The sequence below is a fragment of the Tetrahymena thermophila genome, assembly GCF_000189635.1.
Source record: "Tetrahymena thermophila SB210 genomic scaffold scf_8254420, whole genome shotgun sequence".
NCBI classification, from domain to species: Eukaryota; Ciliophora; class Oligohymenophorea; order Hymenostomatida; family Tetrahymenidae; genus Tetrahymena; species Tetrahymena thermophila.
The window spans coordinates 264477-290614 of record NW_002476202.1 but is presented as its reverse complement, the minus strand read 5'-3'; the positions used below and the strand labels follow the sequence as shown (position 1 = coordinate 290614).

The 26138-nt window shown below is 21.5% G+C and overlaps 9 protein-coding genes across 9 annotated transcripts; 6 read left to right on the top strand and 3 right to left on the bottom strand. All coding sequences in view use genetic code 6, as the record gives it.

The window, feature by feature from the left end:
* Nucleotides 1-460: 460 nt before the first annotated feature.
* On the bottom strand, nucleotides 461-1385 carry TTHERM_00693060 (enoyl-CoA hydratase/isomerase; the record flags this gene model as incomplete). Its single annotated transcript, XM_001023571.3, has 2 exons — nucleotides 461-753; nucleotides 812-1385. 2 exons carry the CDS (start codon nucleotides 1383-1385, stop codon nucleotides 461-463), a joined length of 867 nt encoding a protein of 288 aa, XP_001023571.1.
* Nucleotides 1386-2085: 700 nt separating this feature from the next.
* On the bottom strand, nucleotides 2086-3678 carry TTHERM_00693070 (hypothetical protein; the record flags this gene model as incomplete). The annotated part of the gene is made up of 2 exons (XM_001023572.4): nucleotides 3217-3678; nucleotides 2086-3165 (listed from the first exon to the last, which is right to left on the bottom strand). The coding sequence occupies exons 1-2, from the start codon at nucleotides 3586-3588 to the stop codon at nucleotides 2086-2088; spliced, it is 1452 nt and encodes a 483-aa protein (XP_001023572.4). The 5' UTR covers nucleotides 3589-3678.
* A 387-nt stretch (nucleotides 3679-4065) lies between these two features.
* On the bottom strand, nucleotides 4066-5885 carry TTHERM_00693080 (amine-terminal domain cyclin; the record flags this gene model as incomplete). Its single annotated transcript, XM_001023573.2, has 5 exons — nucleotides 4066-4428; nucleotides 4513-4956; nucleotides 5025-5444; nucleotides 5497-5823; nucleotides 5883-5885. The coding sequence occupies 5 exons, from the start codon at nucleotides 5883-5885 to the stop codon at nucleotides 4066-4068; spliced, it is 1557 nt and encodes a 518-aa protein (XP_001023573.2).
* Nucleotides 5886-7675: 1790 nt separating this feature from the next.
* TTHERM_00693090 (ATPase, histidine kinase-, DNA gyrase B) lies at nucleotides 7676-11376 on the top strand (the record flags this gene model as incomplete). Its single annotated transcript, XM_001023574.1, has 4 exons — nucleotides 7676-8248; nucleotides 8297-8660; nucleotides 8724-9154; nucleotides 9514-11376. The coding sequence occupies 4 exons, from the start codon at nucleotides 7676-7678 to the stop codon at nucleotides 11374-11376; spliced, it is 3231 nt and encodes a 1076-aa protein (XP_001023574.1).
* Nucleotides 11377-12617: 1241 nt separating this feature from the next.
* TTHERM_000693089 (hypothetical protein) lies at nucleotides 12618-12881 on the top strand (the record flags this gene model as incomplete). The annotated part of the gene is made up of 2 exons (XM_012799852.1): nucleotides 12618-12692; nucleotides 12786-12881. 2 exons carry the CDS (start codon nucleotides 12618-12620, stop codon nucleotides 12879-12881), a joined length of 171 nt encoding a protein of 56 aa, XP_012655306.1.
* A 1265-nt stretch (nucleotides 12882-14146) lies between these two features.
* On the top strand, nucleotides 14147-16433 carry TTHERM_00693110 (hypothetical protein; the record flags this gene model as incomplete). Its single annotated transcript, XM_001023576.2, has 7 exons — nucleotides 14147-14294; nucleotides 14352-14849; nucleotides 15225-15361; nucleotides 15486-15503; nucleotides 15569-15593; nucleotides 15680-16079; nucleotides 16286-16433. 7 exons carry the CDS (start codon nucleotides 14147-14149, stop codon nucleotides 16431-16433), a joined length of 1374 nt encoding a protein of 457 aa, XP_001023576.2.
* Nucleotides 16434-18240: 1807 nt separating this feature from the next.
* Nucleotides 18241-19996, top strand: TTHERM_000693109 (transmembrane protein, putative; the record flags this gene model as incomplete). Its single annotated transcript, XM_012799851.1, has 5 exons — nucleotides 18241-18289; nucleotides 18368-18877; nucleotides 18980-19048; nucleotides 19259-19806; nucleotides 19910-19996. The coding sequence occupies 5 exons, from the start codon at nucleotides 18241-18243 to the stop codon at nucleotides 19994-19996; spliced, it is 1263 nt and encodes a 420-aa protein (XP_012655305.1).
* Nucleotides 19997-22575: 2579 nt separating this feature from the next.
* Nucleotides 22576-22938, top strand: TTHERM_000693108 (hypothetical protein; the record flags this gene model as incomplete). Its single annotated transcript, XM_012799850.1, has 1 exon — nucleotides 22576-22938. One exon carries the CDS (start codon nucleotides 22576-22578, stop codon nucleotides 22936-22938), a length of 363 nt encoding a protein of 120 aa, XP_012655304.1.
* A 2546-nt stretch (nucleotides 22939-25484) lies between these two features.
* On the top strand, nucleotides 25485-25883 carry TTHERM_000693107 (hypothetical protein; the record flags this gene model as incomplete). The annotated part of the gene is made up of 2 exons (XM_012799849.1): nucleotides 25485-25694; nucleotides 25788-25883. 2 exons carry the CDS (start codon nucleotides 25485-25487, stop codon nucleotides 25881-25883), a joined length of 306 nt encoding a protein of 101 aa, XP_012655303.1.
* Nucleotides 25884-26138: the final 255 nt, after the last annotated feature.

The window sequence follows — 26138 nt, the reverse complement described above, 5'->3', positions numbered from 1 at the left end:
TCAAAATAAATTAGCTTAAAAGACATAATAATTAATATTTTATGCTTAAGATTAGTCATTATATTATTTTTTAATCTTATTAATTTCTTTTATAATAACTAAATTTTACTGTATTTTTCAAAAATATTAAAATATAAGATCAGCGTACTGTAATAAAACATTGTCAAAAAAAGAAAATCTTCTTATTTTTTTATCTATATTTTGTCCTTAGCAGGGTGGCGAAGTGGAATCGCGTTGGGCTCATAACTCAAAGGTCGGAGGATCGAAACCTCTCTCTGCTAAAACTTTTTACTTCTTTAATTTTTAAAAAATTTATTCTTTAAAGAATTGAAAAGATACCAAAAAAATAAGACTTTCAATATATCGAAATTACTAAATTCAATTTTTTTTAAAAATATATTCACATAAAATAAGACATTTATTATTATTAATTATTAAATATTTTATTTTATTTTTAGATTCATTTTTTGAAATGGGCATGACGTTTTTCAGTGAAGGCTTTTATTCCTTCAACACAATCTTCGATTCTTAAATTTTAGGCCATAACAGAACTTGCAAAATCATAAACCTATCCTAAATCATTCATGTTTTTTTATTTGTAGAAAGCTTGCTTTCCAAATCCTAATGTTTCTCCACTATGAGAAGCTATTTTTTCTGCAAGCTTAAAAGTTTCCTTTTCTAAGTCCTCATTATTTTCAACATATTAATTAATCATACCATGTTGATAAGCTTCTTGTGCACTTATAGGATCACCTTTGAAAATTTAAAAAAAATAAATTTTAATATTATTCTTACATGCTTTAAAATATACCTGTAACAAGCATTTCAAAAGCTTTTTTTTAATTAGCCATTGATCTTATTAGAGCAACTCCTGGCGTAGAACAGAAGAGCCCAATTTTAACTCCTGGGCAACTAAATGAAGCACTTTTTGAGGCTACAATTAAATCACAAGAACATGCTAGCTAACACCCGGCTGCTGTTGCGAAATTGTGTACTTAAGCGATTGTAATTTAAGGCAAACTTTATTAGATATATGCCATCATATTAGCACATCTCTAAAATAACTATTTTTATTCTTCGTGTGCATTTTTATCTTATAATTCTTTGATTTCTTTTAAATCATGACCTGCACTAAATACAGTTCCTTCTGACTTTAAAATGATAACTTTTGCATAATTTTGACTAGCATAGTCTTAAGCAGCTATATCCTTAAATTATTCAGACAAATCTTTAACCATTTAAATACTCAAAGAATTTCTTTTCTTGGGATTGCATAATGTTAAGATACCTATTTTCTTATCGTTTAAAACTTCATATTTGAAGTTGTCATTCTTATTAACAACTCCAAAACATTTTTTAATCAAGCTTGATGACTTATTTAGCATTTTAAATCACTCTAATGTTGAATCTTAAATATCTTTTAATTTTGTTATACAAAAATTATATTTCAAATGAATAAATATTAATTAAATTTGATTAGACAAGGTAAGATATTTTTTAGAAATTGATGTATCTGATGTAATATTTGCTTTTTCATAAAAATATAATAATATTTTTTTAATAATTTATTTCCTGATCATAGGGTATTCTAAATAAATTAAATATTAATAAGTTTTTAAATGGAATTTAAAATATGTTTAATAATTTATTAATTCACTGCTTTTAGATAAATTAATTAGAAATATGGCAATAAATAAATTATTTTAAAAATAAACTAAGATATTTTACTTCAATCCATAAAAAAATTAATTAGATGACTTTAAAAAAATTAAAATTAATTTTCAAAATCTTATTTAATTATAAAAAGAATTAATAGATAAAACCTTTTAAAAGAATATTAGATTTTTAAAAAAATATGAAAATATCTTAAGATAAAGTTGTTAAATCAAAATGATGGATGGGAATATATTTATTTGGTATATTTTTAAAAGAAAAATATTAAATCTTGCAAATAAATTAAAATGGTTTTAAGCAATAATATAAATAAATACAAGCAAACACCATTACTTTTTATTTTAATTTTTAGAGCTATTGATTGAGTATATTTTATTGTAATATTTAAGTTAGTTAATTAAGACAATATTATCAGCTATTTTAAATAATAGCCTTTAATGGTATAACACCACTTATGGATCTCCTCTCATTATTGCTATCTATGTAATATAATTTCCACTTGGATATAATTGTACCTTAAATTGTAGGGAGAGGTTTTAATATAAGTTAAATTGTTTAAATTTCTTCATTAGCAGAAAAATCAAACTCTTTCTTTTCGCTTAAGTTATCAAAGTATTTTTCTGGTACTTCTTCAATAAACATTTTAGAAATAGGCCACTGTTTTGATTTTCTTCTAATCTCAAAGTTAAGAACCTACTTTTCATTTTGCTTAAAAACTATTTCATTTTTATCATAAGGATGTTTAAAAACATCAAAAGAAAATAGCTCATCAGAACCCTTTAACAAATTAATTGCAGGAATATTGTCTTGCTTTAATAAATCTGGCTGCAATTTATTAATAACTTAAGTTTACTAATCTTCTCCACTCGGAGTTAATCCAAAATTGTTTGTCAAGGCTTGCTCATTAGGTGGATTTGAGAATAACTCTTCAAATAAAATAGCTTTCTTCTTCTTTTTAGGGTTACCTTTTTTAGAATCTTATGATTGCTATTATTATCCCTATTCTAATACAATCTACTATTCAGGTGCAGCTGATTATTTTTAATCATTTAGTTTATTTTCTTATTGCTAACCTTCACTATCTTGTTAAATCTAAACTACTTATTATTGTTATTGTTGTTATTGCTGCTACTACTACTATTATTGTTAAATCTGAGCTTATTACTGTTAGATTTATTCAGTTTTTCCTAAAGAGGAAGGAGCGATATCCTCTGCATTATTTCCATTTTGCTAAAATCTTTTATAAATTTATTTTAATTCCGGATATAGCTAACAAAGCTTTTTTTCAATTAAGTATTCTATGGTTTCAATTTCTTTTGTTTTAAGTAATTTTCCTACACCTTGACAGATTTAACACTTTTAATCACCTTGAACTTGGGAATTATCGCCACCGCAATTATAGCAAGTGTAATCAGTATATTTTGATCTATCATATTCAGTTTGAGGAGGCGCAATTTAAATATTTTAAAATTAAGCGTCTTGTGAGGAGTTCTAATTTTAAGAAATAATTTTAAATTTAAAAAATAAAGCAAATATATTTACTATAAATTTCTATCCAATAGGATATTATAACTGTGTGCTCTTAGATAAATCTTTTTCAGAAGGTTTGATGTTGAATTAATCTGAGCTAGATGAATAATCTTCACTAACTTTTAGATTAATTATATATTCTAATGGGTTTTACTATTGTTAACTACTAATTTGCTTTTCAAAACATCTTTATAAGTTTATATCATCTATAATATTAATGTAATCTGAATTTGGAACTCTCATCCAACTTAATTAAATATCTCCATTATATTTTATCATTTTTTTAATTAGTTCTTTTATTCTAGTCAAATCTATGGGGTGCTCATAGATCTCATAGGTATTATTTTTATATTTAAACTAAATTACAACTTGTTTTTGGCTCATAATTTATTTTTATGAACTACTAATTTTTTTTACCTACTATTATTAAAGAAGACAAACAATTAATTATAAATGTACTAAAGTAATTTGCAATTAATTTAATTATTATTTATTTTAAAGATATATGTATATATGTTATTCATTCTTATAAACTCACTCACTTCTTATTAAACATATATAGAAAAGATTGATCAGATAATTATTAATATATGTTATATAAATCCATATTTATCAGACTCCTTTTAAATACTTTACTAATACTTAAAATAATACAATATATATATATATATATATATATATAAATAAATACAATATAATCAACAATAAGTATAGTTTTATGGCTCTATTTCATCTTTATTTCAGTTGAGGAAACTCTTAAGATATTTAAAGAGAAAAAGTAAATTAAGTAGTGCTTAATATAGAAATAATGAGATTATAGATAAATTAAGGTCTTAGTAAAAAAAAATATTTTTAGCAAATTCAAATATTGGTTAGTTGTTAAGATTATTATTAGGAATTTTTTTAGCTATCAGAAATGTTTTAGGTAAAAGTGGTAGAAACTTTACAAAATGAATCAGATGAAAACTTTTTTCTAATTGCCTCAAAAGGAAACTAAGGATTCGAATAAAGTTAAATTAGTTTATGGATGCTTGGCATTAAGAATTAAAAATCAGAAGTAGGGTGAAGGTAGACGATTGAGGAAAGAGATTTAATTTTTTCGTCCCAAATATTTTCAGCAACGCTTTCAACTAAAAAGCAACTACAAGAAGCAATTATTGAGGATTTAACGTACATTGGACTGAGTTCAGAGTGCATAAAACAAAGATACAAGATAAATAATCCCTATTTTAAAAAGATTAAAATAGTTTTTATTAGTTTTTTAGTAAGTAATAAGTTGAAAAATTTATTCTAAATGAAATAATTAACTTGATAATATTGCAGATTACTGTGACCTAGAATTTTAGAATATCTTACAAAAAATGTAAATGGCGTAGGAAAGGAGAAGTTAAATTATAATTTTAGGCATATATCTGTTTCTGTGCTTATAATATCTTTTAGTTTGTAAGCTCCATCACAAATTTTAACAAATTCTTTTACTCCAGGAGGATAAATTTCTTCTAGTTTGCTTGAAATATACAAGCAAGAAACACCAATCTTTTAATAGTGGTCTCTTAATATTTGTATTCCATCCTGATAGCATAGTCTGCAATAGATATCTAGCATGTATATACACATGAAGATGGTTTCTTCTTTCAATTCGTATTTTATGGAAACTTCAGTAAGCCAGTCAATAAGAATACATCTCATAGTTTCATTTATCTAAGTATGCATGTCTTTTAGGTCTACGTTATCTTTACATAAATATCTCTCCTTTTATGTAATAAATAAAACAATTAAAAATTTTAAGCTATTTTAAGTAAGTTTATTTGTTTGTTTACTTGATGAGCTTACAAATATTCGAATATTTCTTATGCATATTCAGCTACATAAATTGGATTCGAAATGAATTATCGATCAAAAAAATTAATTTTTTCTATTTAAGTACTTTTGAGTGTGTTATAATTTGTTTCGTTGATAATGTGAAATTCTTTCAATTTGTCATTTTCTTAGCAAAAATTAATTAATTAGTTTTGATTTTACTCAATCATACTTTGAGAAGTGTTTAAAAGGTCAAGATTTAAAATATTTTATATCAATTAACTTTCTGATGAGGAGTTAATTTTTTCACTCTCATCAATCATCTAAAAGCTTTTTTCAGATTAAGCTAATTCTTTATTAATTTCTTGATTAATATTCTTCGTTTATTGATTTTTATGAACTTCACTCTGAAAATTGTGCTAAAATGTTAATACATTTTCCTATATTTTTTAAATATTTAAAAAGTGCTTCTTAGAAGTAAATTTTATTTACTTTATTTTGATCGTCTTGAAGTAAGTTGAAGTCTTAAGCAAACGGATTAAAAACCTTAAATTGCTTTTGTAAAGGCTAACTATGAAAATAGTTATTGCTATTTACTCCATTTTCATTTATGACCCTTCCAAATACTCTATGTTTGTTGGTTCCTCTTTGTTGGAATTCTTGTGTTTCCAATTAATTAATTTACTGTACTTTTTATGTTTTTTCTCCTAAAACATAGTTTTTGAAAGGGGGCTACTAAATGTTTTCTTTTTTGTCTTGGAAATTATTTTAAGATAGGAAATGTTAGCTCCTCCTATTATGTTCAATTTTACTCTCCCACTATGCAATATTAAAATAAATAAAAATGAAATCATTCTACTTCTTATAAATTATTTTACCATAATGAAAGTAAGTAGTCAGTCGTGCCTTCTAATTTTCTGAATCAAATTAATTTTATTGAGTTAAAAATTATAAATGAAAGCAATTATTTATTAAAGTAGTTTTACCTCTCAAAGCATCTAGGTTTTAGGTGGGAATTTATTTTTAAAAATTTTTTATTAAAATTTATAATCTATAAGAATTGAAATTCTTAATTATCGACACACTATATATATATTAATCAGAAGTTATTCTCAATCATTTAGACAAAGGGATTTAAATTTCATTAGATATTCAGTTTTTTTCACTCTTAATTTATAAATAATTTTTTAATCAAATAATCACTTACTTTTATAAATAAAATATAACCATTAAAAGCAAACTTATAAATAACTAATTTAATTATTATTTATGAGCAATATAATAATAACTATAGTTATAAATTATATTATGAAGTATACGCTCAGATTATTACATAAAATAAATTAATAAATATTTTACAAATTCAGTCACTTTAATATCAAATAACTTAGTTTAAAATTTAAAAAAAAAAAATAATTTTTTAATTATTAAATAGATATAAAAAAACAAACATTATTATTCAAAAAAATATTAATTTTTATACTTATAAAAGCAATTTTTAATTAAGATAAATTTTTTTGACATAAAAGTTTTTGTTTTAAATTTTAAAAAGTATTTCCTGATCTTAAATGAAAAAATATATATTTATGAATATATTCTTGATAAAATTAAATAAATGGCTATGTATGATGAAAAGGCTATTTTATAAATAGTCTTGCAACTAAAAAATAAAATATCATTTCAATTAATAATCATTACATATTGCTTAATTATCTAAAACTGATATGCTTTTAATGTGTCTTATCTACCCAAAATATCTATTTATTGATTAAATCTAAATTATTTTTTCTAAATTTAGAAAATAACTTAAATTAAATGAAATAAACTTTATTTTTCTTCATATTTAAATTTTCAATAAAATTTTTTGATTTAATTCTACTTTAAAATTTAAAATAATTTACAAATTTAAAACAATATCACTAACTTTATAATTAAATTTTTAACTTATAAAATTATTCATATAAAAATCAGTCTTAAAAATTCATTTCAGTATAAAAATTAAATATTTATTTGTACTTAGATAGTAAAAAAGAAAAAGCTTTATTCTTTATAATATTTGTTTGTAAATTAAAAATTATAAATTTATTAGATGGAATAATTTAGCTAAAAACAAAAAAAATGGATTCCAACAATATCTTACTTAGTGTTTCAAATAATAAAACAATTATCTTATTTAGTTCATCAAGATTTAAACATAAAAGATGAAAAAATTAAGGAATAATCTATTTATTTTAGGATTTCAGACATAATCATTTGCTTTTTTTTAATAATTCTACTAGGGTTAATAATATTAAAGCATAAAGCTTAAAAAGCTTAAAGGATATTGATTTTTGCTATCTATTTTATTAACTTGCTACTTTCGTGTATATTTTTAAATATTTTTTATGTTACAGCTAGCGATTCTTTATATCAAGATTACTAATAGTATGAAATCTTAAAAATGATCGCATTATTAGAGTGTTTACTATGCGCTAATATATTGAATAGATTGCAAAAAAAAATGTTAAAAACAATTTTTTATATCTTTTTATTTTATTTATGCCTTTTAAATATAGATTTGAAAAGTACTTTAAATGATATTTTTGCAACTCTATACTTTGGATTGGCTATTTCTGTGTACACGTTTAAATACTATATCAATAATAAGATCTGTATAAATAACCTAATAAATATGAGTTTTATTGCTTAAAATAATGCTAGTAAGTCCTATAATAAACATGATCAATTAAATATAATCAATCATTAGTAATAGCTAGAATTTTAAAATTAAAGTAGTTCTCCTATAGTTAAATTAGAACTTGAAAATGGCTAATTGCTTTAGAATCAGAATTTGTTAAATAAACCAGATAAATATGCGTTTGATTGTCAGATAAATATAAAATCTTAAAGTTTTGAAAATTCAAATATCATAGAGCTTGCTCATTAAAATACTGATGAAAAATTTTCAAAACTTATTACAAGAAAAGGAAGCTAAAATAATTTGGAAAGCAATAAAAATTCTATGACATCTTATAATTAATTTTAATTTTTTGGTAACAATATAAATCTTGGCTAACACTTTTAAAAACCTAATAAGATAACGAAAAGCTTAAATAAATCCAAGTTTTCTATTTAGAAAAAGATAGCCAAGCTAAAGACTGTTGGTTTTTAAGAAATTAAGAAAAATAGCTTTTTATAAGTAAAAAAGGAATTTCCTTTATAAATGATATTAGAAAGCATAAATTTAGGAGTCTTGTGCTATGATGTAAATTTAATAGATGATTTTTATTTTTTTAATTTATATTTTAATTAGTTTAATAGCAAAAATGTTACTTATGTTAACAAGTAAATTTAAGACATTTTTAATGAGAAAGACAGCTCAGAAATACTTAATATTATGAAAACTTTTAGAAACTACATGAAACCTAACCAAAAAGAGTTTGCTAAAAAATTTTAAACAACTAGAAATCTTGATTTAGTACCAAATGAGCTATTTTAGGATTTAGCTTGTATTTCCTAACGCCCTAAATCAAATACTGATTAACAATTTTAAAGTATTAAATTTAATGCTTCAATACAAAATATGTAAAATTTAGCATCAATTTTAAATAATGAGCATGGTGAATTTTTGGATTAAAACTCAAGTACTATAAAAAATTTATAACCTTAAAACTAAAGTAAGGATATTATTTTTTAATATGATTTAAAGTATAAAAAATTATTATTTTTATATATAAAAGGTGAATCTTAACTTAAGTAGTCTTTTTATTCTAATTAATACCTTTTAAAATCTTAAATTGATGAAATTATTCAAATTATCAAAAATAAGATCTACAACGAATAAGATTTAAAATTTCTTAAAATAAAATTTTTAGCAGCTCCGAAAAATATATCTATTTGTAAAAATAGTTAAAATCTATATCTAAAAAGTTCATCCTTTAGTCTAAATCAACCATAATAAAAAGAAAAAATAATATAAATTACTATGGCTCCTATATTAGTTAAAAAAATATGGTAGATTCTATTTATAATAGAAGATGTAACCCATTTTAACTAAATAAAGGTATTAGAATCACTAAATAAGAATAAATCATTAATGCTATCACAAGTATCTCATGAAATTAGAAACCCAATCAGTTGTATTATAGCGATGCTCGAAGAAATACAATCGGTATTATTTAATCAATTTATCAACTTTTATTAACTTTAAATTTTACTATTTTCAAAAAAACAAATATTTTTTAATAAATTAAAATTATTTTTGAGTCAGTTAAAAAAATTTCTTGAGTAATTCAAATTTTATACTTTTACTGAGGTTATTTTTTTAGCTAGGAAAAACATTATAGCAATATTTTCTAATTAATTAAATATTCAAAAATATTTCAATCACACTTTTTATAAACAGCGATTATTTATTTATTTTTTATATTTTATTATTTATAATTTTTCAAAGTTATACTATTATTATTAATTAATTATGTTGAATTCTAAATACCAAATGTTTATTAAATTAAAAATTTTATTATATAGATTTCAAAAAATAGTTAAAATTAAATTTATGATTGCACATAATCAGCATTATAAAGTAGTAAACTGTTGCTTAACTTATTAAATGATTTACTTGATATGTCTTAAATAAAAGCAGGAAAATTCAAATTAGTAATAGAATAATTTAATTTATGCTAAATACTCTAAGAAATATAACAGATGATGCAACCTCTAGCTAAAAATAAACAAAACACGATAATTCTTTAAGTAGAAGAAGCTATTTAAAATAAAGTAGCCAATTTTTAATCTGATAAATACAGGATACGCTAAATACTTATAAATTTAATAAGTAATTCTATCAAATACACGTATGGTGGTAATATTTACATTACTTTGACACAAGAAAGGCTAGATGATCGCTATTTTAGGATTTCTGTTAGAGATGAAGGTGTAGGAATCAAGCAAGAATTTAGATAAAAGTTATTTTAAGCATTTGGTAAACTTGATGATACTGAATCCTAAACTAAAAATAACCCTCAAGGAGTTGGACTTGGTTTAATGATTAGTAATACTATAGCTAAGAATTTAAAGCCTGATTAATAGAATTTGAGCCAACATGCAATATTTATCCCAAAAAATAGTTCATTATATCATTTACGTTCTTAAATAACTCCTACCTAATAATAATAATAATCTTCCTACAGTTATCGCTCTGTAGGAAATAAAATAGATAATAGGGATAGTAAATAAACAATAGCACCTTCATATTTATCCTCTTTTTCTATTGAAGAAGGATTAATTTTGAATGAAGAAGTATAAAAAGGCACTGAATTTTACTTTCTTGTATATAATTTTCAATAAGTTGAATTAAAATAATAATAAGAAGTTGCATAATTCAGTAAAAGCCCATGCCATAATCATAAAAGAACTTCAGTTTTTTCTTAAATAGATAATTTATAATAAGAGCAACTTCTTTATCCCTTTTAAAAAGAATCATATAAAAATGGATCTATCAATAACATTAATTAGTAAATTTAAGAAAGAAGCTAGACTGCAATCGAAAGCGAGCCAGATTCATTTGATGATAACCCTTAAAGTTATACATCAAGCTTTAATGATAACTAAGAAAAAATTAAGAACAATATCAAGTATATAGCAGAAATGTGTCCCTAAAATGAAGAAATTCCAATTTAAAGCGATAAAAATAGTTATTTGTATATTTAAGATAATTAAAAATATAAAGTTAGCTTACTTTTAAAAGAAATATAATTACAGATAAGTGATAAATAAGATGTAAATATTATCAACTAAAGGTCAAATGATAAATATTTTTTTTCAAAAAAATAAATCACTCAAGGAATGTAAGATATTATAAAGAAGAGCTCTATGAGAAAAAAATAGTATTCTACATTTTTTGACACTGAAATTAACATTTTAATTGCAGATGATGATTAATTTAGTTCTTTTGCGCTGAAAATAAAAATTGCCTCTGCATTTAAGTAATTTAATAAAAATCTAGCACTTTGTTTTACTACTGTTTATTCAGGAGAAGAGTGTATTAGAGAGCTAGTTAAGACATAAAAATGTTATTAATTTCTTTTTATAGATGCTCAAATGCCAGAAATAGATGGATACGAGTCAATTAGATAAATTGATTAGCTTAATTTAAGAAATAACCAATTATTAGAAAAGGAAACAAAAGAAAAATAAATTTTTAGCTAACTTCAAATTATTATGTGTTCAGGCTTTTAAAAAGAAGAAGCAAAACTTAATATATACAGAATTAAATATTACCTATAAAAACCTGTTGAAGATAATTAAATTTTAGAAATAATAAAAAATATTTTTATAGAAAACCATCTTGAATTACCTTAAGAAGTCTAAAATAAAAATTAAACAAAATGAATTCATCATAAAGTCTTTTTCTTAATATTTAAATTTTTAATAATTCAATAAATAAAATTGTATGAAAAACTATTAAATCCGATAAATTCTTTTTAAGTATAATTAATTAAAAATAATATGTAAATAAACAAGCTTTCATTTATATCTATGCTAACTATGAATTTATCTTTACTGTAATGCTACTAAAAAAATAAGAAATTAGCAAACAAATTTTCAAGTCATTTGACATTTTTCAAAAAAAATAAAAGATTTTTAAAAGTTTAATTTTTAATGTTAAATTCATTACTATTTAAGGACGAGTATCAATTTTTTTTTCTACTTTTAAATTCTAAAATCATGAATAATAAAATGTGTATTTGCTTTGTTTTTGAAAATTTACTTAATTTTAATTACATTAAATATTATCAATCATTAATAAAATGAATCAAAAAAGAATCTAATATTGTACTTTTTAGCTTAGCGCAACCTCAAATAATTTTATAAACTTATAGAAAACGTATTATCTATGTTAAAATTCATTGATTGAAGTTAAATACCCTGTATTTTTATAAAAATATGATATCTAAATTGTTCATTCAAAAAAATAAAAGAAAATTTGGATTTTGCTTGAAAATAAATTTAAACCAAAATATAATAACTTAATAAAGTTAGTTTGTAAAATTTAAAAAAATTATATGATTTCTATAAATAGAAAATTGTAATTTCTTTTAATATATTTAAAAATAATATAGATTGTTTTGTATTATCTTATTGTTGGTTAATATTTTTATTATTTGAAACCTAATATATTTAATAATTGAAAATTAATTAATTATAAAAGTCAATTTAGAAAATAAAATAGCAAAATAATTTTAGAATAAAAAGTTATCAAAAAAGTCTGTAATCTTAAACAAATATGTTTTTATTTAATATAAAAATAATATTTTTCAGCTTTATATTGATCTTTTTTACAATATTTGGGTGTGATGAAGGATGTCTTATATGCAATCAATATAATAAAGAGGATATTTGTTCGTTATGCATTGATGGATATAATTATATAATCTCATCTTCAAAATGTGAGAAAAGTACTTGTGAGTAATATCAATACATTAGCAACGAAAACAATCAATCAAATTGTGTATCTTTATGCAAAAATAACTAAATTCCATAACAATCTAATTAATCCTGCTAATCAGCAAATACTTGTCCCATTCAGTACATACAACCAACTCAAATATCATAAGGTAGAAATATAACAGATGTATTTTTACATGAAAACGGATATCTAATAGCAATCTACAACAATTTCTTCAGCTATTTTGAGATTTAAACAGGTAATTATATAAGATCACAAACATTCAATTCATCAATCTAAACTATACTCAGGTTGAATTAAACTATCTATCTTCTTAATGACTAAAATCAAGTTTATGAGTGGATTGAAGAAACTGCTCAGCAAAAATTCTTAGTAAGAATTCAATTTGGAAGACTCAATACCTATTCTAGCTTTATTTCAGTTATGAATTAACTAACAACTGATAATCAATAAACAAATTCTATTTATATTTCTTCCTATCAAAATTTAAATAACACAATTTACTTTACTGGTCTTAATTAATAAAGTTAAAGCTTCTAAATTTCCTACCCAAACCATGCATTTCTTTCAAATAATTACATATTATTATAAAATAGTAACTATTCTATTTAGATGGCATATTTATAGATAATTGATAATTAAATATAAATTAAAAGCCTTTTTAATAATTATATGTGTCAAGGTATAAATGGTTTATTTGCATAAATGATTAATATTCAAATCCAGCAGTAATTATATTTCGCAATCACATTTACTCAAACTAACGGATTTATATTATTATCTTAACAAAATTAATCATGCCAATTTTTGTTTTAAAATTATTAATAACCACAAAAAATGTTGCTTCTACCAATTTATCTAACAGATTAAAATGCTTATTCATATTTTTTAGCAATTATATTCAACGGATCGTAAATTATGCATTTCTATGATATTAGCTAAAATTTAAATGAATTCTAATATACCCTCACTGCTTAAGCTGTCGATGTTGTCTAATTAAATTTGAATAATAAAAATAACGCATATAAATTATATGCTCTAAATATCAATTAGTAATTAGATAGTTATCAATTGTAATATGATTCTTTAAATTAGAACATAACAATAAATAAAATAAATACTCAATAATTATATATTAATAATCCATCTCAACTATTTTTAGCCCAAAACTTAATGATAAGCAACAAAATAATTATGTGTGTGGTTTCTTAAGATATTTAGATAATAGACTTAATAAATGATTAAATTATAGGAGTGACTGCAAGTTTTATTGAAAAATAAAATTATAGCACAAATCAAATTAATAGTATCAACTATGATGAAGACTCTAATTTAGTATTAAGCTGCTCCAAGGATGGTAAAATTATTGTATGGAATATGTTAGATCCATTAAACCCTATATTTTATTCCCAAATAATTTTTCCAAATTAGTTATGCCTAAATGTTTTAATGCTTTAAAGCTAGGTAGGAGTTGGTTTGTTAACTAAATCTATTATTTTATTTGATGTATACAATAATAGTATTAATTAAATAATTGAGATTAATTAAAATTACTATTCAAATATTCTAGTTTCAGGATCTTATTTATTTTTAATATACAATTCATAAATTTTTGTTTGGGCAGATATATCATAACCTATAAGTTAATTGAATTTTACTTAAACAGTAAAAAATTCATATATTTCTCAATAGATGAGAGTATATTTGATGGATTCAAATTACAATATGATATTCTATGATTTTGATCCAAATCTTCAATAATTTAAAATATCTTAAATAATACAGTTAGGCATAAAGTCATTAGTTTATAGCTTTTTGTTCAATTTATCTACAAGCGCAGGTAAATTTTTATTTTTATTCAAAAATTTATATCAAAATTATTTATTTATTTAAAAAGGTTCTTTGTTAATGTTTAATAATTTACAAAACCAACTTTTTATATTTGATTAAGATTTGAAATTATTATACCAACCTTATTAATTTATTGGAAATCAAATTGTACACATATATTAGTATGATGACAAAACATATTTTGTCTTAATGTATGCTCCTCTATACAATTAAGGTTATCCTTACTATACTTCTAGCATAACTCTGAATACAACTATTTAGTTCACCCATTATTATGACTTCATTTTAGGATCTTAACTCTTGACTGTTGCATAATATTAGCAATAATACCCTTTTGTTAAAATAGTTCATGTCTAACCATAAAGTCCCACTTCTACTTTTGGAGAAGGTAGAGTTTATACACAAACTTAAGCATTACAGAGAGCAAAGAAAATATCAACTCCTAATGACAAAATTTCTAATTGTGTAACAAATGCTTAGAAAACAGTTTATGTAATAGGCTCTACAACTGGATCATTAATAGTAATTCCAGAAAATAAAAATAGTTATATTTAATAAATATATTAAATGCCTAATTTAATTTAAGGAGATTCATTGCAATCTGTTTTGTAAAATTTTAATTTAGGATTGATTTATTATGTTTCTAGCTATTATATTTTCACTTATAATTTACATACCTAGCAGTTTTATTCGAGGTTAGATTTCGTTAGTTCTCAATAAAACATTACTTCTCATAATAAAATTTAACAAATTTTAATCTATGAATTACCAAATTTAGTTTTGACTTTTTCAAATCAATTACTTATTTTAAAAAACGAAGATACTTAAAAAGCTTATCAAATATCTACTAGCAACTAAAACTCTTAATTAACATATATCAATGGTTGTGTTTATGATTATTAATTAAATACTATTATAGTATACGGAAATGCACTTCTATAATATTCGCTAGATTTAACTTAATATAAAATTTTATCACAACCTAATCATTAAGAGTTTTAAGCTTGCTTTTTCTAAGATATTGTTATTTTATGTAAGATTATTTCTAGCTAGATAGTAATTTACAATAAATAATAACAGTTTTAAATAGTTTAAATAATATAAATCACTACATTTTAGACTTTTAGCATGATAGGGGATGAGAAATATTAAAATATTTTAGTTTATTCTAATAATATAGAAGTCTATAGTTTTGATGGTAATTATATCTCGAGAATAAGTTCTATATAATCAAATATATCATAAATAATAATGACTGAATAGCATGTTATAGCATTCACATCACTAGGTAACTAAAATAAATTTTTTTTATTAAATTTCATTTATGTATACTTCTAGCTATAATTCATTATTTTTATATTTACATTTAAAAAGGAGCATTTATTTTCACTAGATAAAATCTTGTCTAAGTTGCAAGTTTCTAACCACCAGGAGCCACTTTGGTTAAAGGCTATTACTTTTCTGAAATAAATACTCTAGCTTATATCACTAATGAGATAAGATACGGATAAGTAAAATTCTATAGTTTAGATACTTTGTAATCCACAGGAAGCGTTGTAAGTACTTTTCCAGAATTAGGTATTGGCACTGTCATAAATATATTCTATGATTCAGCAAATAGCGCATTTATATTTGCAGATACATATGGAAATTTTTATTACACTCTTTATGGGTCCTAGCTGTATGTGTTCAATGTGATAGGAATTTATGAATTTGAGCAACAATTAATAAGTGCTCCTATTGACTTTTTTGTTGATTTTAGGACAAATTAAATGTACATATATAACTAAAATTCAGTTTGGATTGCCTACTATAATCTACTTATTAAAACTGGAAAAAAAATGATTAAATCAAACTATAAATTTTTTTTTTCCATCTTAAATGAACAAAATAATAATCAACTAATTTATTGTGACTAAAATAATAATATATTTTTATATTAAAATCAAACCATTAAATTTCTAAATTAATAATAATAAGATATCATAGATATGAGAAACTTCGTATATAATAATACAGTAATCTATACTATAAGCACGAGGGATTAAATAAATGTCTTTTAAAATGTAAGCTTATCATAACCTGCATATTAAATAAATATTAGTTTGAGATAATATTTATTTATTGATTAAAATGTGATATTGATTTAAACTATTAATAATAATTTAATTGATTTTGATTTTATAAATAACTAAATTTTATAATAAATCTAATTACCTGCAAATTCATTAGTAACATCAAAGCTTAATTTGACAACAGCTAATGGGTCTTATTTTTTGTTTTTGTCTCTTAGTACAGGAGCTGTTATCAAAATAGATTTAATTTAGAAATAGTTTATTATTAACTAAAGTCTAGGGCTGAATGATATTATTTCTAAAATAACAAAATACACTTAAGGATAAATAATTTTGATTACAAAAACTGGAAATTTAATTAATATAGATATTAATACCTTTTAAAAAAAAGATTTATAAATAAATAATGACATTTTATAAAATATTAATGCTCAAAATGATTTAAAAGTTAATCAAATATAGTATTTTGAAGTTGATTAACTAAATGATAGATATTTTATAAGTATTATTTCTGAAAATAAGCTAGGAGTTTATAAATTAAGTGATAATAGCCTGATTAAATATTTAGATTTCCCAGATGTTTAATTTAAATAGGTTGTAAATACAAAGAAATTTATTATTCTGTCTTGCTAATTCTAGTTAAATATATATAATTAATAGCTATAATACTTAAATTTTATCAGAAGAAGTAATTAATATCAAATAACTAATATTATTCCAATTACTGATAATATCTTGCTAATTATCTATCTTTAGTAGCTAGAAATTATTTTATTAAATGAAACAAGTGGTTTTATAAATTCTATCAATTAAATTAAATTTTTTTATCCAAAACTCGCGTCGTTTAATATAAATAGTAATTCATAGTTGCAAATACTAATTTTACATTAATCTGGAGTATTTGAGGAAATAATTACATTAGATTATTTATAATAATCAATAAATAATTCTATAAATAATAATAATAATAGAAGTAGTAGTAATTAATAAGTTTGCTAATATGAGATGCAATACACTTCAGCTTAGTAGATATAGGCTTAATTTAATAACATTTACGGCTTTTAGAATTCACAACCAACAAATTATTACTTTTCTGTTTTAGTAGATAAACAAATAAATAATTTATCTTTTCTTTCCAAACAAAATATACAATTCGTCTTAAGTCCTTAAAATGTGTAAGAAAATCAATTGTTTCTAACTTAAAACTCATTTTGGAATATTTAATCGAATGCTAGTGTTTACAATTTCAATATGATATTTTTAAACTAAAGCGCTTAATATACATTTTCATAATAATCATAGAGTATTATTTTTTAGAATTGCAATATTTAAGATTAGAACATAATCTAAGGGACATCTTTAGTTTTTTAAAATATTTAGCAAATATAAATGATAAATATGAATATTAGTTCAATCACTTTAATTTCAAATTAAAGTAGTGTTTTGAGTTAATAATAATAACTATTTTAATTTTAAAACATCTCCTACATATTAATTGAAAATCTATTTATTACAAATTTAACATAATAAGTAGGGAATTAAGAGCTAATGGTATTCCAAAATATTGATAAAATAATTTTTTAAAATATCATAATTAAAGATAGTTATTTATCGAACACATTACTAAACCTTATATAAATAAATTTATTAAAAATATAAAATTTCACAATCATAAACTGCAAAAATATTTAAGTTTAACAAAAATAAAAATCAAACAGATAATTATAATAATCAAATCAATTCTATTCGATAAATTTGTAAGGTATAGTTTTGACCTAGATAATAATTTTTAATGCTCATAATAATAATGATTTATGCTTAATTAAATCAAGTAGATAGTACATCACCAACTAATATACAATGACTCTTGATTTGGATAAAATATTTATAAAATAATCAACTATTACTGGTAATAAATTCCCAATATAATTTAATAAAGACATCTAAAATAATTTATTATCTATTTCGAGCTCCAATATTTAAATAGATAACATGAACTACAATAATAATTATGGAAATATAATGATTAATAATTCTGATTTAGTTGAGATAAATAATAGCTATTTTAATAATAATATTGGTATTGAGGGTTCATGCCTTTAACTTATAAATAACTAAAATTTAATAATATATCAATCAAATTTTTCTAAAAATGTAGCTTAAGCTAGTGGTGGATCTCTTTATTTATTAGATATTAACAATATTACGATTGATCAAAATACAAAATTTAAAAATAATGTAGCTTAAATAGGTGGAGCTATGAGAATTTTGTATAGCTAGCAAAAGTATCATATATACCTATATAGTTTTAATACGATTTAGGCATAATTTGATAGTAATTTAGGATAAATTTATGGAAATGATATTGGAACTTATCCTTATTATTATTTAATTTTTTAAGAAAACGATTTTAATAAGAAATCACTAATTTATAAAGGGTAATTATTTAATTAGGAATAGGAAAATCTTATTCTTGAAAATATATAGAGCGGAGGAGGTATTAAACTCTTTTTATAGTTATAAGATTAGTACAATCAAAGTGTAATAATTAATAAATAATCATTTATGAGCAACTTTTATCCTTAAACTTTAATCTAAGAATTATAGAAATATAGTTTTGAAATATTATCAAATTCTACGAATGATATCATAGAAATAAAAGGAGATAGTATATCGAATTTACATAGTTATGATCAAATTTCAAATAGCTTTTTGTTTAATAATCTCTAAATTTCTGGTTTCCCATTGTATCAGATAAATTCTACTTTTCTTTAAATTAAGGTAAATGATTGGTCATAAAATATTACTTTAAATATATCATCAAATTTTAGAAATTGCAAAATAGGTGAATATTATTATTAAGTTTCCAAAAATATAGTAAACTGTGTATAGTGTAGTAATTAAACATACTCTCTTTTAGATCCGATAGATGCAACAAATATTACTCTTTATGATAAATTATAGTAAAATATAAGCAATTATATATGTAAAAAGTGCCCTGAAGGTTCTGTAAGCTGCTATTCAGATATAATAATCCTATAGTAAGGATATTGGAGGGAAAACAATCAAACGGATGCAATATTTTAATGTAATTTGATAAATCCAGGTATCTGTGATCCTACCAAATAAAATGGATGTATTGAAGGTCATATCGGACCACTTTGTGAAACATGTGACTATTTTGGAGTTGTATTCAAAGAAAATACATATTCTTAGAGCATATCTACTATAGGATGTAGTAAATGTGCTTCAGATGTTCTATAGCTTGTATTTGTAATATTACTTCTATCTCTTTTGGCAGTATATTTAAGCTTATCAACAGTTATTTTTATCAAATAATATGTTTATACAAGTACACTGACATACTTAAGATTGCTAAAAACTGTGCCTTTTTCTAATAGTTGTGTTTTAGACTAATCTAACTTTGTAATAAAAACTTTAATAAACTATTTTTAAATATAAGCTGTTCTAATAAGCCTTAATTACTAATTAATACCAAGTAAATTAAATGTAATTACCTACTATACAGGTTCACCAGTAACTAGTGTAGCTTTAAATGGATAATGCCTTTACAAGTATATTGGATCTTCTATAAACAGTCAAAATGATTTAGTGATAAGGTCTTATCTTTACCTTTTATTACCTATATTTTTCTTTTTTTTACTTTATTTCTTCTTCTTTGCTGTTAATTATTTGTTTAAGTTGAAATTAAATAAGTTCTACAAATATATCTTGTGCTATATGATTTTCTTTTTCTTTTAGCCTAATAGTATAGCATTTTTTGTTAGTTCACTATCTTGTAGATAAATAGGAAATAAATAATATGTAACAACAAACCTAACACTTCTTTGCTAGGATATCTCATTTTAGCATTTTAAGTTGTATTCCTTACTTCCTCAATTACTTTTTTGGTCTTTATTTCCTATTTATATTTTTATTAGATTTTTTAGTGATTATAAAAAAGCAAAAAATTTAAATTATTGCACAATAAATTTAAAATATGGATATTTTTATATGGAATATAAAAATAAATTCTTTTATTGGGAGTTCTTAAGAATCTACACTAAAATTTGTATAGTATTAATTACAAATTTGTTGAATTAAATTAAGAATACTTAGTAAACTCTAAACATTGTAGTGATAAGCGTATATATATCTCTCATTAGGTAATATCAACCATTTTTGAATAGGTATAATAACTTTTATGAATAATATAGCTTTATAACTATTCTTATAATGTATCTGCTTTAATAATTATCTTTATAATTAAATGATCCTCTAATATAGTTATCAATATTCGCTTTTCACATGTTATTAACTACTTTCTTACTTCTAATTATTCTAAAAATGAAAGTAGTTTCTGCTAATAATAAATACTTAAACTGCTTCTTGGTATGTATACTTGGTAATCGGATATTTAATAAATATTTTAAAAATAGAGACAATAGTTTTAAAGCATTATTTTTGTGGAGAAAGATTTATATAAACTTAGGTTATATTAGAAAATAAATTTTTGTGAATTAAATTGAATATTTATAGCATTTTTCACAGAAGAGAGAAAAACTTTACAGTTCTTAAGGATGTAAAACAATTATTCTAATTAAATAATATTATTTAATATTTAAAATTTTATTAAATTACTTATATTTTTATTTATAAAAACTAGAGCTAATTACTTAAGATTAGATTGAATAAAAAATTAAAATGATTTCATAGACCTATACATAATCACCTCCGCTAAAACCATAAGAAGAAACACCTATTCACAGAAATTCTAGATTTATTTTAAGTTTAAGAGATTAAGATGTATTAGATGTTTAAAATTCTCTTAATTAAAAAGAAAATTAGGAGTTATAGACATAAAATTAATTCTTTTAAAAATTATCAAATAGTAAATATGATTAAAAAACATTAAGAAAAAATATCTTTATAAATAAAAATATAGACTTATTAGATACACCAAATAAAATTTATTCAAATAACATAGCGAGATGTAATTCAAAAAATTTATTTTAGTGATTAAGTGTTATTAAAATACTAATTTTATTAATTTCTTAAATAATATTCATTTTAGAATAAAATTGATTTTTTTAATTATAAAAAAATTCTTTTGTAGTTCCATCCCATAGTTTCACTTAATTTATTTTTTCAATTAAAAGTTAAATGCCAAAGTAATTTATTCTAATTTATTAAACACTTTAATTAACTACTACAATAATAGAAATTTCCTATAAATTTTAGTACTTTAATAAAAGTTTAATATTCTTTTAATATTTAGTTTTACTGGTGAGAGTTAGTTAATACATAAAAATATTTTTAATTTATTTATACATATGTATTAAGGCAAATAATAGCCATATTTGAATCAATTAGATAAATTGAATAACTTATTTTTAGAAGAAATAAACTAATAGAAAAATAAACAAAAGAAATATAAATATTGAGCTAAATCAAATTATCATGTATTCTGGTTTTTTAAAAATAAGAAATAAAACTTAAAACTTACATAATCAAGTATTATCTATAAAATCCTTTTAAAAATAATTAAATTTTATAAATAATAATAAATATTTTAATAGAAAAATATAATTATTTCCTCATTAAATCCAAAATACAACAAAAGGAAATCATCAAAAAGATTTTTATATTGTTTTTAAATTTCAAATAAGAAATAAATAAAAATTAGTTTGAAAAACTATTACTCTCAAAACACATAAAAAAAATTTTTTTGAACATGCTCAGTAAACATTTACTACCTCTTTGAAACCTTTATGAATCACTTGTCTTACTACTCTCTTAGCAAATTACTTATCAATATCTTTAAGAAAGGTAAAAAAACTCCATTAATTACCATTCTAAGCTCAAAAGTCGACCTAAAACATTAATGACCAAGCTTTCCTTAAATATGCTAAATCAATGAATAACTCTAAGATTTTTCAGCTAAAATTACTAATATGAAGTATTATCAGGTGATCTTATCATTAGCTTTTTACCCATTGATATTAACGTACCCTATAAGCTCCTAGCAAAAACAGAGAGCTAGAAGAAACCTGTCATTTAAGTTAATAAATCAGAAGTTAATTAATAATAATAAGTAGAATAAAAATAAAATAACAACTAAATTACCCAATAAGAAGAGCTATATTACCAAATTCACCCTAATTAACATAGTCAATTAAGACAGAATGAAGCTAAATGATTAGTAAAAAATTTCTCTTTGATCTACTAAGTACTGAATCTGCCTAAACCCACTTTCTAAAAACTGGGGTATAATTTATGATTAAATTAGAAATAATTGAAGAAGTACCTTTGTTTTAAGAAATGGATATTGAAGCTCAAAGGACTAAACATTCCAATAATAATGAAAACTAGGGAAAGCAATCTAAAAACCTACTGTCCCTAAGCCTACTAAAAAAATCAACTAAAACTAAATTATTACTGCTTCACAGTACTAGTTAAATCAATTTAATACAAAAGTAGAGGTATTAGAGTATAATATGTGGTTTTTAAATTGTCTATCGTATAGATTAAAAGTAATTCACAATTAATAAATATTGAGAAATATCCATCAATTTCCTTTAATAATATATTAATACTAATTAGTAAATTATCTAATTATGTAGCTTATATGTTATCTGTTTAGATGATATATATAGGAATATTAAAATTTTCTACAATACCGATTCATCAGTAATTAAGATATAACTGTTCCTCGTTTTTCATTATTTTATTCTTTTATATTTATATAACTCTATAACATATAAGCATAAATTAAACAATAATTATCATATTTATTTTAAATATTTTTAAATAATTTCTTTCAATTTAATCCTTAAGCAAATCAATTTATCCATCATATCTTAATTTATATAGAGGAAACACTATTATTGATTAAATTTAAATTTAATTTTAAAAATGTAGGAGCTTATAAATTAATTGATAGAAGCCTTATTAAATAAAGAAATTAATTTTTATTTCTTACGAATTATAGATAAACATATATAATTTATGCAACTCATAATTTAATGTACTAGTTTTTCTTTAAGCTGGAATCTTCAAGTGAATATTAAATTATTTATAAACATTAAATAATAATTAAAACTGGTAAATTGATTAGTATAGATATTAATAATTTCTAAATACCAAAAATTTTATTACAAATAATATTTTATAAAATATAAACTCTGTAAATCAAATATAATATTTTTGAAATAGATTTATTAAATAATAGATATTTTTTTAGCGTATTCTCAGGAAAAAAGCAGGTGTTAACAATCTAAATGACACAAATACCATAAAATACTTAGAATTTCTATATATTTAGTTTAAAAGAGTTGATAAATTTAATAAACTTAATACTAAAGATCAAACTTCAAATATTTTTATTTTCAAAAATAAATCACTCAAGAAATGTAAGGTATTATAAAAAAGAGTTCTATGAGAAAAAAATAGTATTTTACATTTTTTGATACTGAAATCAACATTTTAATCACAAATTATGATAATTTAGTTCATTAGTATTGAAAACAAAAATTGCCTTAGCATTTAATTAATTTAATAAAATTTATCACGTTGTTCTTCTACTGTTTATTGAGGAGAAAAGTGTTTTAGAGACTAGATAAGACATAAAAATACTATTAATTTTCCCTTTCCTTATAATACGCACAATAGTAAGAAATAGATAGATACGAGACAATTAGATAAATGGGTTACCTTTTAACTAATTATTAGAAAAAGAAACATAACAAATATAATTTTTTAGCTAACTTCGAATTATTAAGTGTTCAGGCTTTTAAAATGAAGAAGAAAAACTTAATATATACAGAATCAATTATTAACTATTAAAACCTGTTGAAAATAAATAGTTTTTAAAAATAATAAAAAATATTTTTAAGAAAACCATAAAACATTTTGAATTACCTTAAGAAGTTTAAAATAAAAATTAAATAAAATGAATTCATCAAAATGTTTTTTTCATTATATTTAAATTTGAAATAATTCAATAAATAAAATTATATGAAAAACTATTAAATCCGATAAATTCTTTTTATGAATAATTAATTATAAATAATAAGTAAATAAAAAAAATAAATAATCAATTCATTTATTCTTGTATTATCTATGAGTTTATAATTGCTGTAAAATTTTTAATAAATTTAGAAAGTGACAAACAAATTTTAAAGTCATTTTCACTTTTCATATTTAGAAAAGATCTTAAAAACATTATTTTATAATTTAAATATAATTGCGATTAAAAGATGAATATCAATTTCTTTTTCTACCTTTATATTCTAAATAAGGAGTAAATAAAATGTTCATATGCTATGGTTATTTTGAAAATTTACTTTATTTTGATTTCATATAATATAATCATTAATAAAATGAATTGAATCTAATATTGTACTTTTTAACTTAATACAACCTCAAATAATTTTAGAAACTTTTAGAAAACCTAATATTTATGTTAAAAGTTATTTATTGTAGTTAAATGTTATGTATTATTTGAAAATATATGCATATTTAAAAATTGTTGATCAAAAAAAGTAAAAAGCAAATTTGGATTGTGATTGAAAGTAAATTAAAAACAAAATATAATAAATAAATAAAGCTAGTTGTCAAATTTAGAAAACAATAAATTTTCCTTTCAATTATATGATTTTGATAAATAAGAAAATTTAAATTTCATTTAAAAATTTAAATAAATATACAATAACCATTAGATTATTTTCTATTTTCATATTGTTAGTTAAAATTTTTATTATTTGAAATAAATAAATTTAATATATGAAAATTAATTAATAATAAATAGTAAATTTAGAAAATAAAATAGTAGCAAAATAATTTTAGAATAAAAAGTTATCAAAAAATTCTTTCATTATAATTATAAACAAATATGTTTTTAATTATTAAAAAAATAATATTTTTCAGCTTTATCTTGAGCTTTTTCACAATATTTGGGTGTGAAGAAGGATGCCTTATATGTAATCAAGATATTAAAGAGGAAATTTGTTCTTTATGCATTGATGGATATAATTATAATAGCTCATCTTCAAAATGTGAGAAAAGTACTTGTGAGTAATATCAATACATAAACAAGGAAAACAATGAAAAAAGTTGTGTGTCTTTATGCAAAAATAACTAAATTCCTTAACAATCTAATTAATCCTGCTAATCAGCAATTACTTGTCCCATTTAGTACATACAACCAAATCAAATCTCATAAGGTAGAAATATAACAGATGTCTTTTTACATGAAAACGGATATCTCATAGTAATCTACAACAATTTCTTCAGCTACTTTGAATTTTAAACAGGTAATTATATAAGATCACAAACATTCAATTCATCAATTTAAACTATACTCAGGTTGAATTAAACTATCTATCTTCTTAATGACTAAAATCAAGTTTTTGAGTGGATTGAAGAAACTGCTTAGCAAAAATTCTTAGTAAGAATTGAATTTGGAAGACTCAATACCTATTCTAGTTTTATTTCAGTTATGAACTAATTAACAGCTGATAATTCTATTTATATTTCTTCATATCAAAATTTAAATAACACAATTTACTTTACTAGTCTTAATTAACAAAGTTAAAGTTTCTAACTTTCCTACCCAAACTATGCTGTTCTTTCAAATAATTACATATTATTATAAAATAGTAATTATTCTATTTAGATGGCTAATTTATAGATATTTGATAATTAAATATAAATTAAAAGCCTTTTTAATAATTATATGTGTCAAGGTATAAATGGAT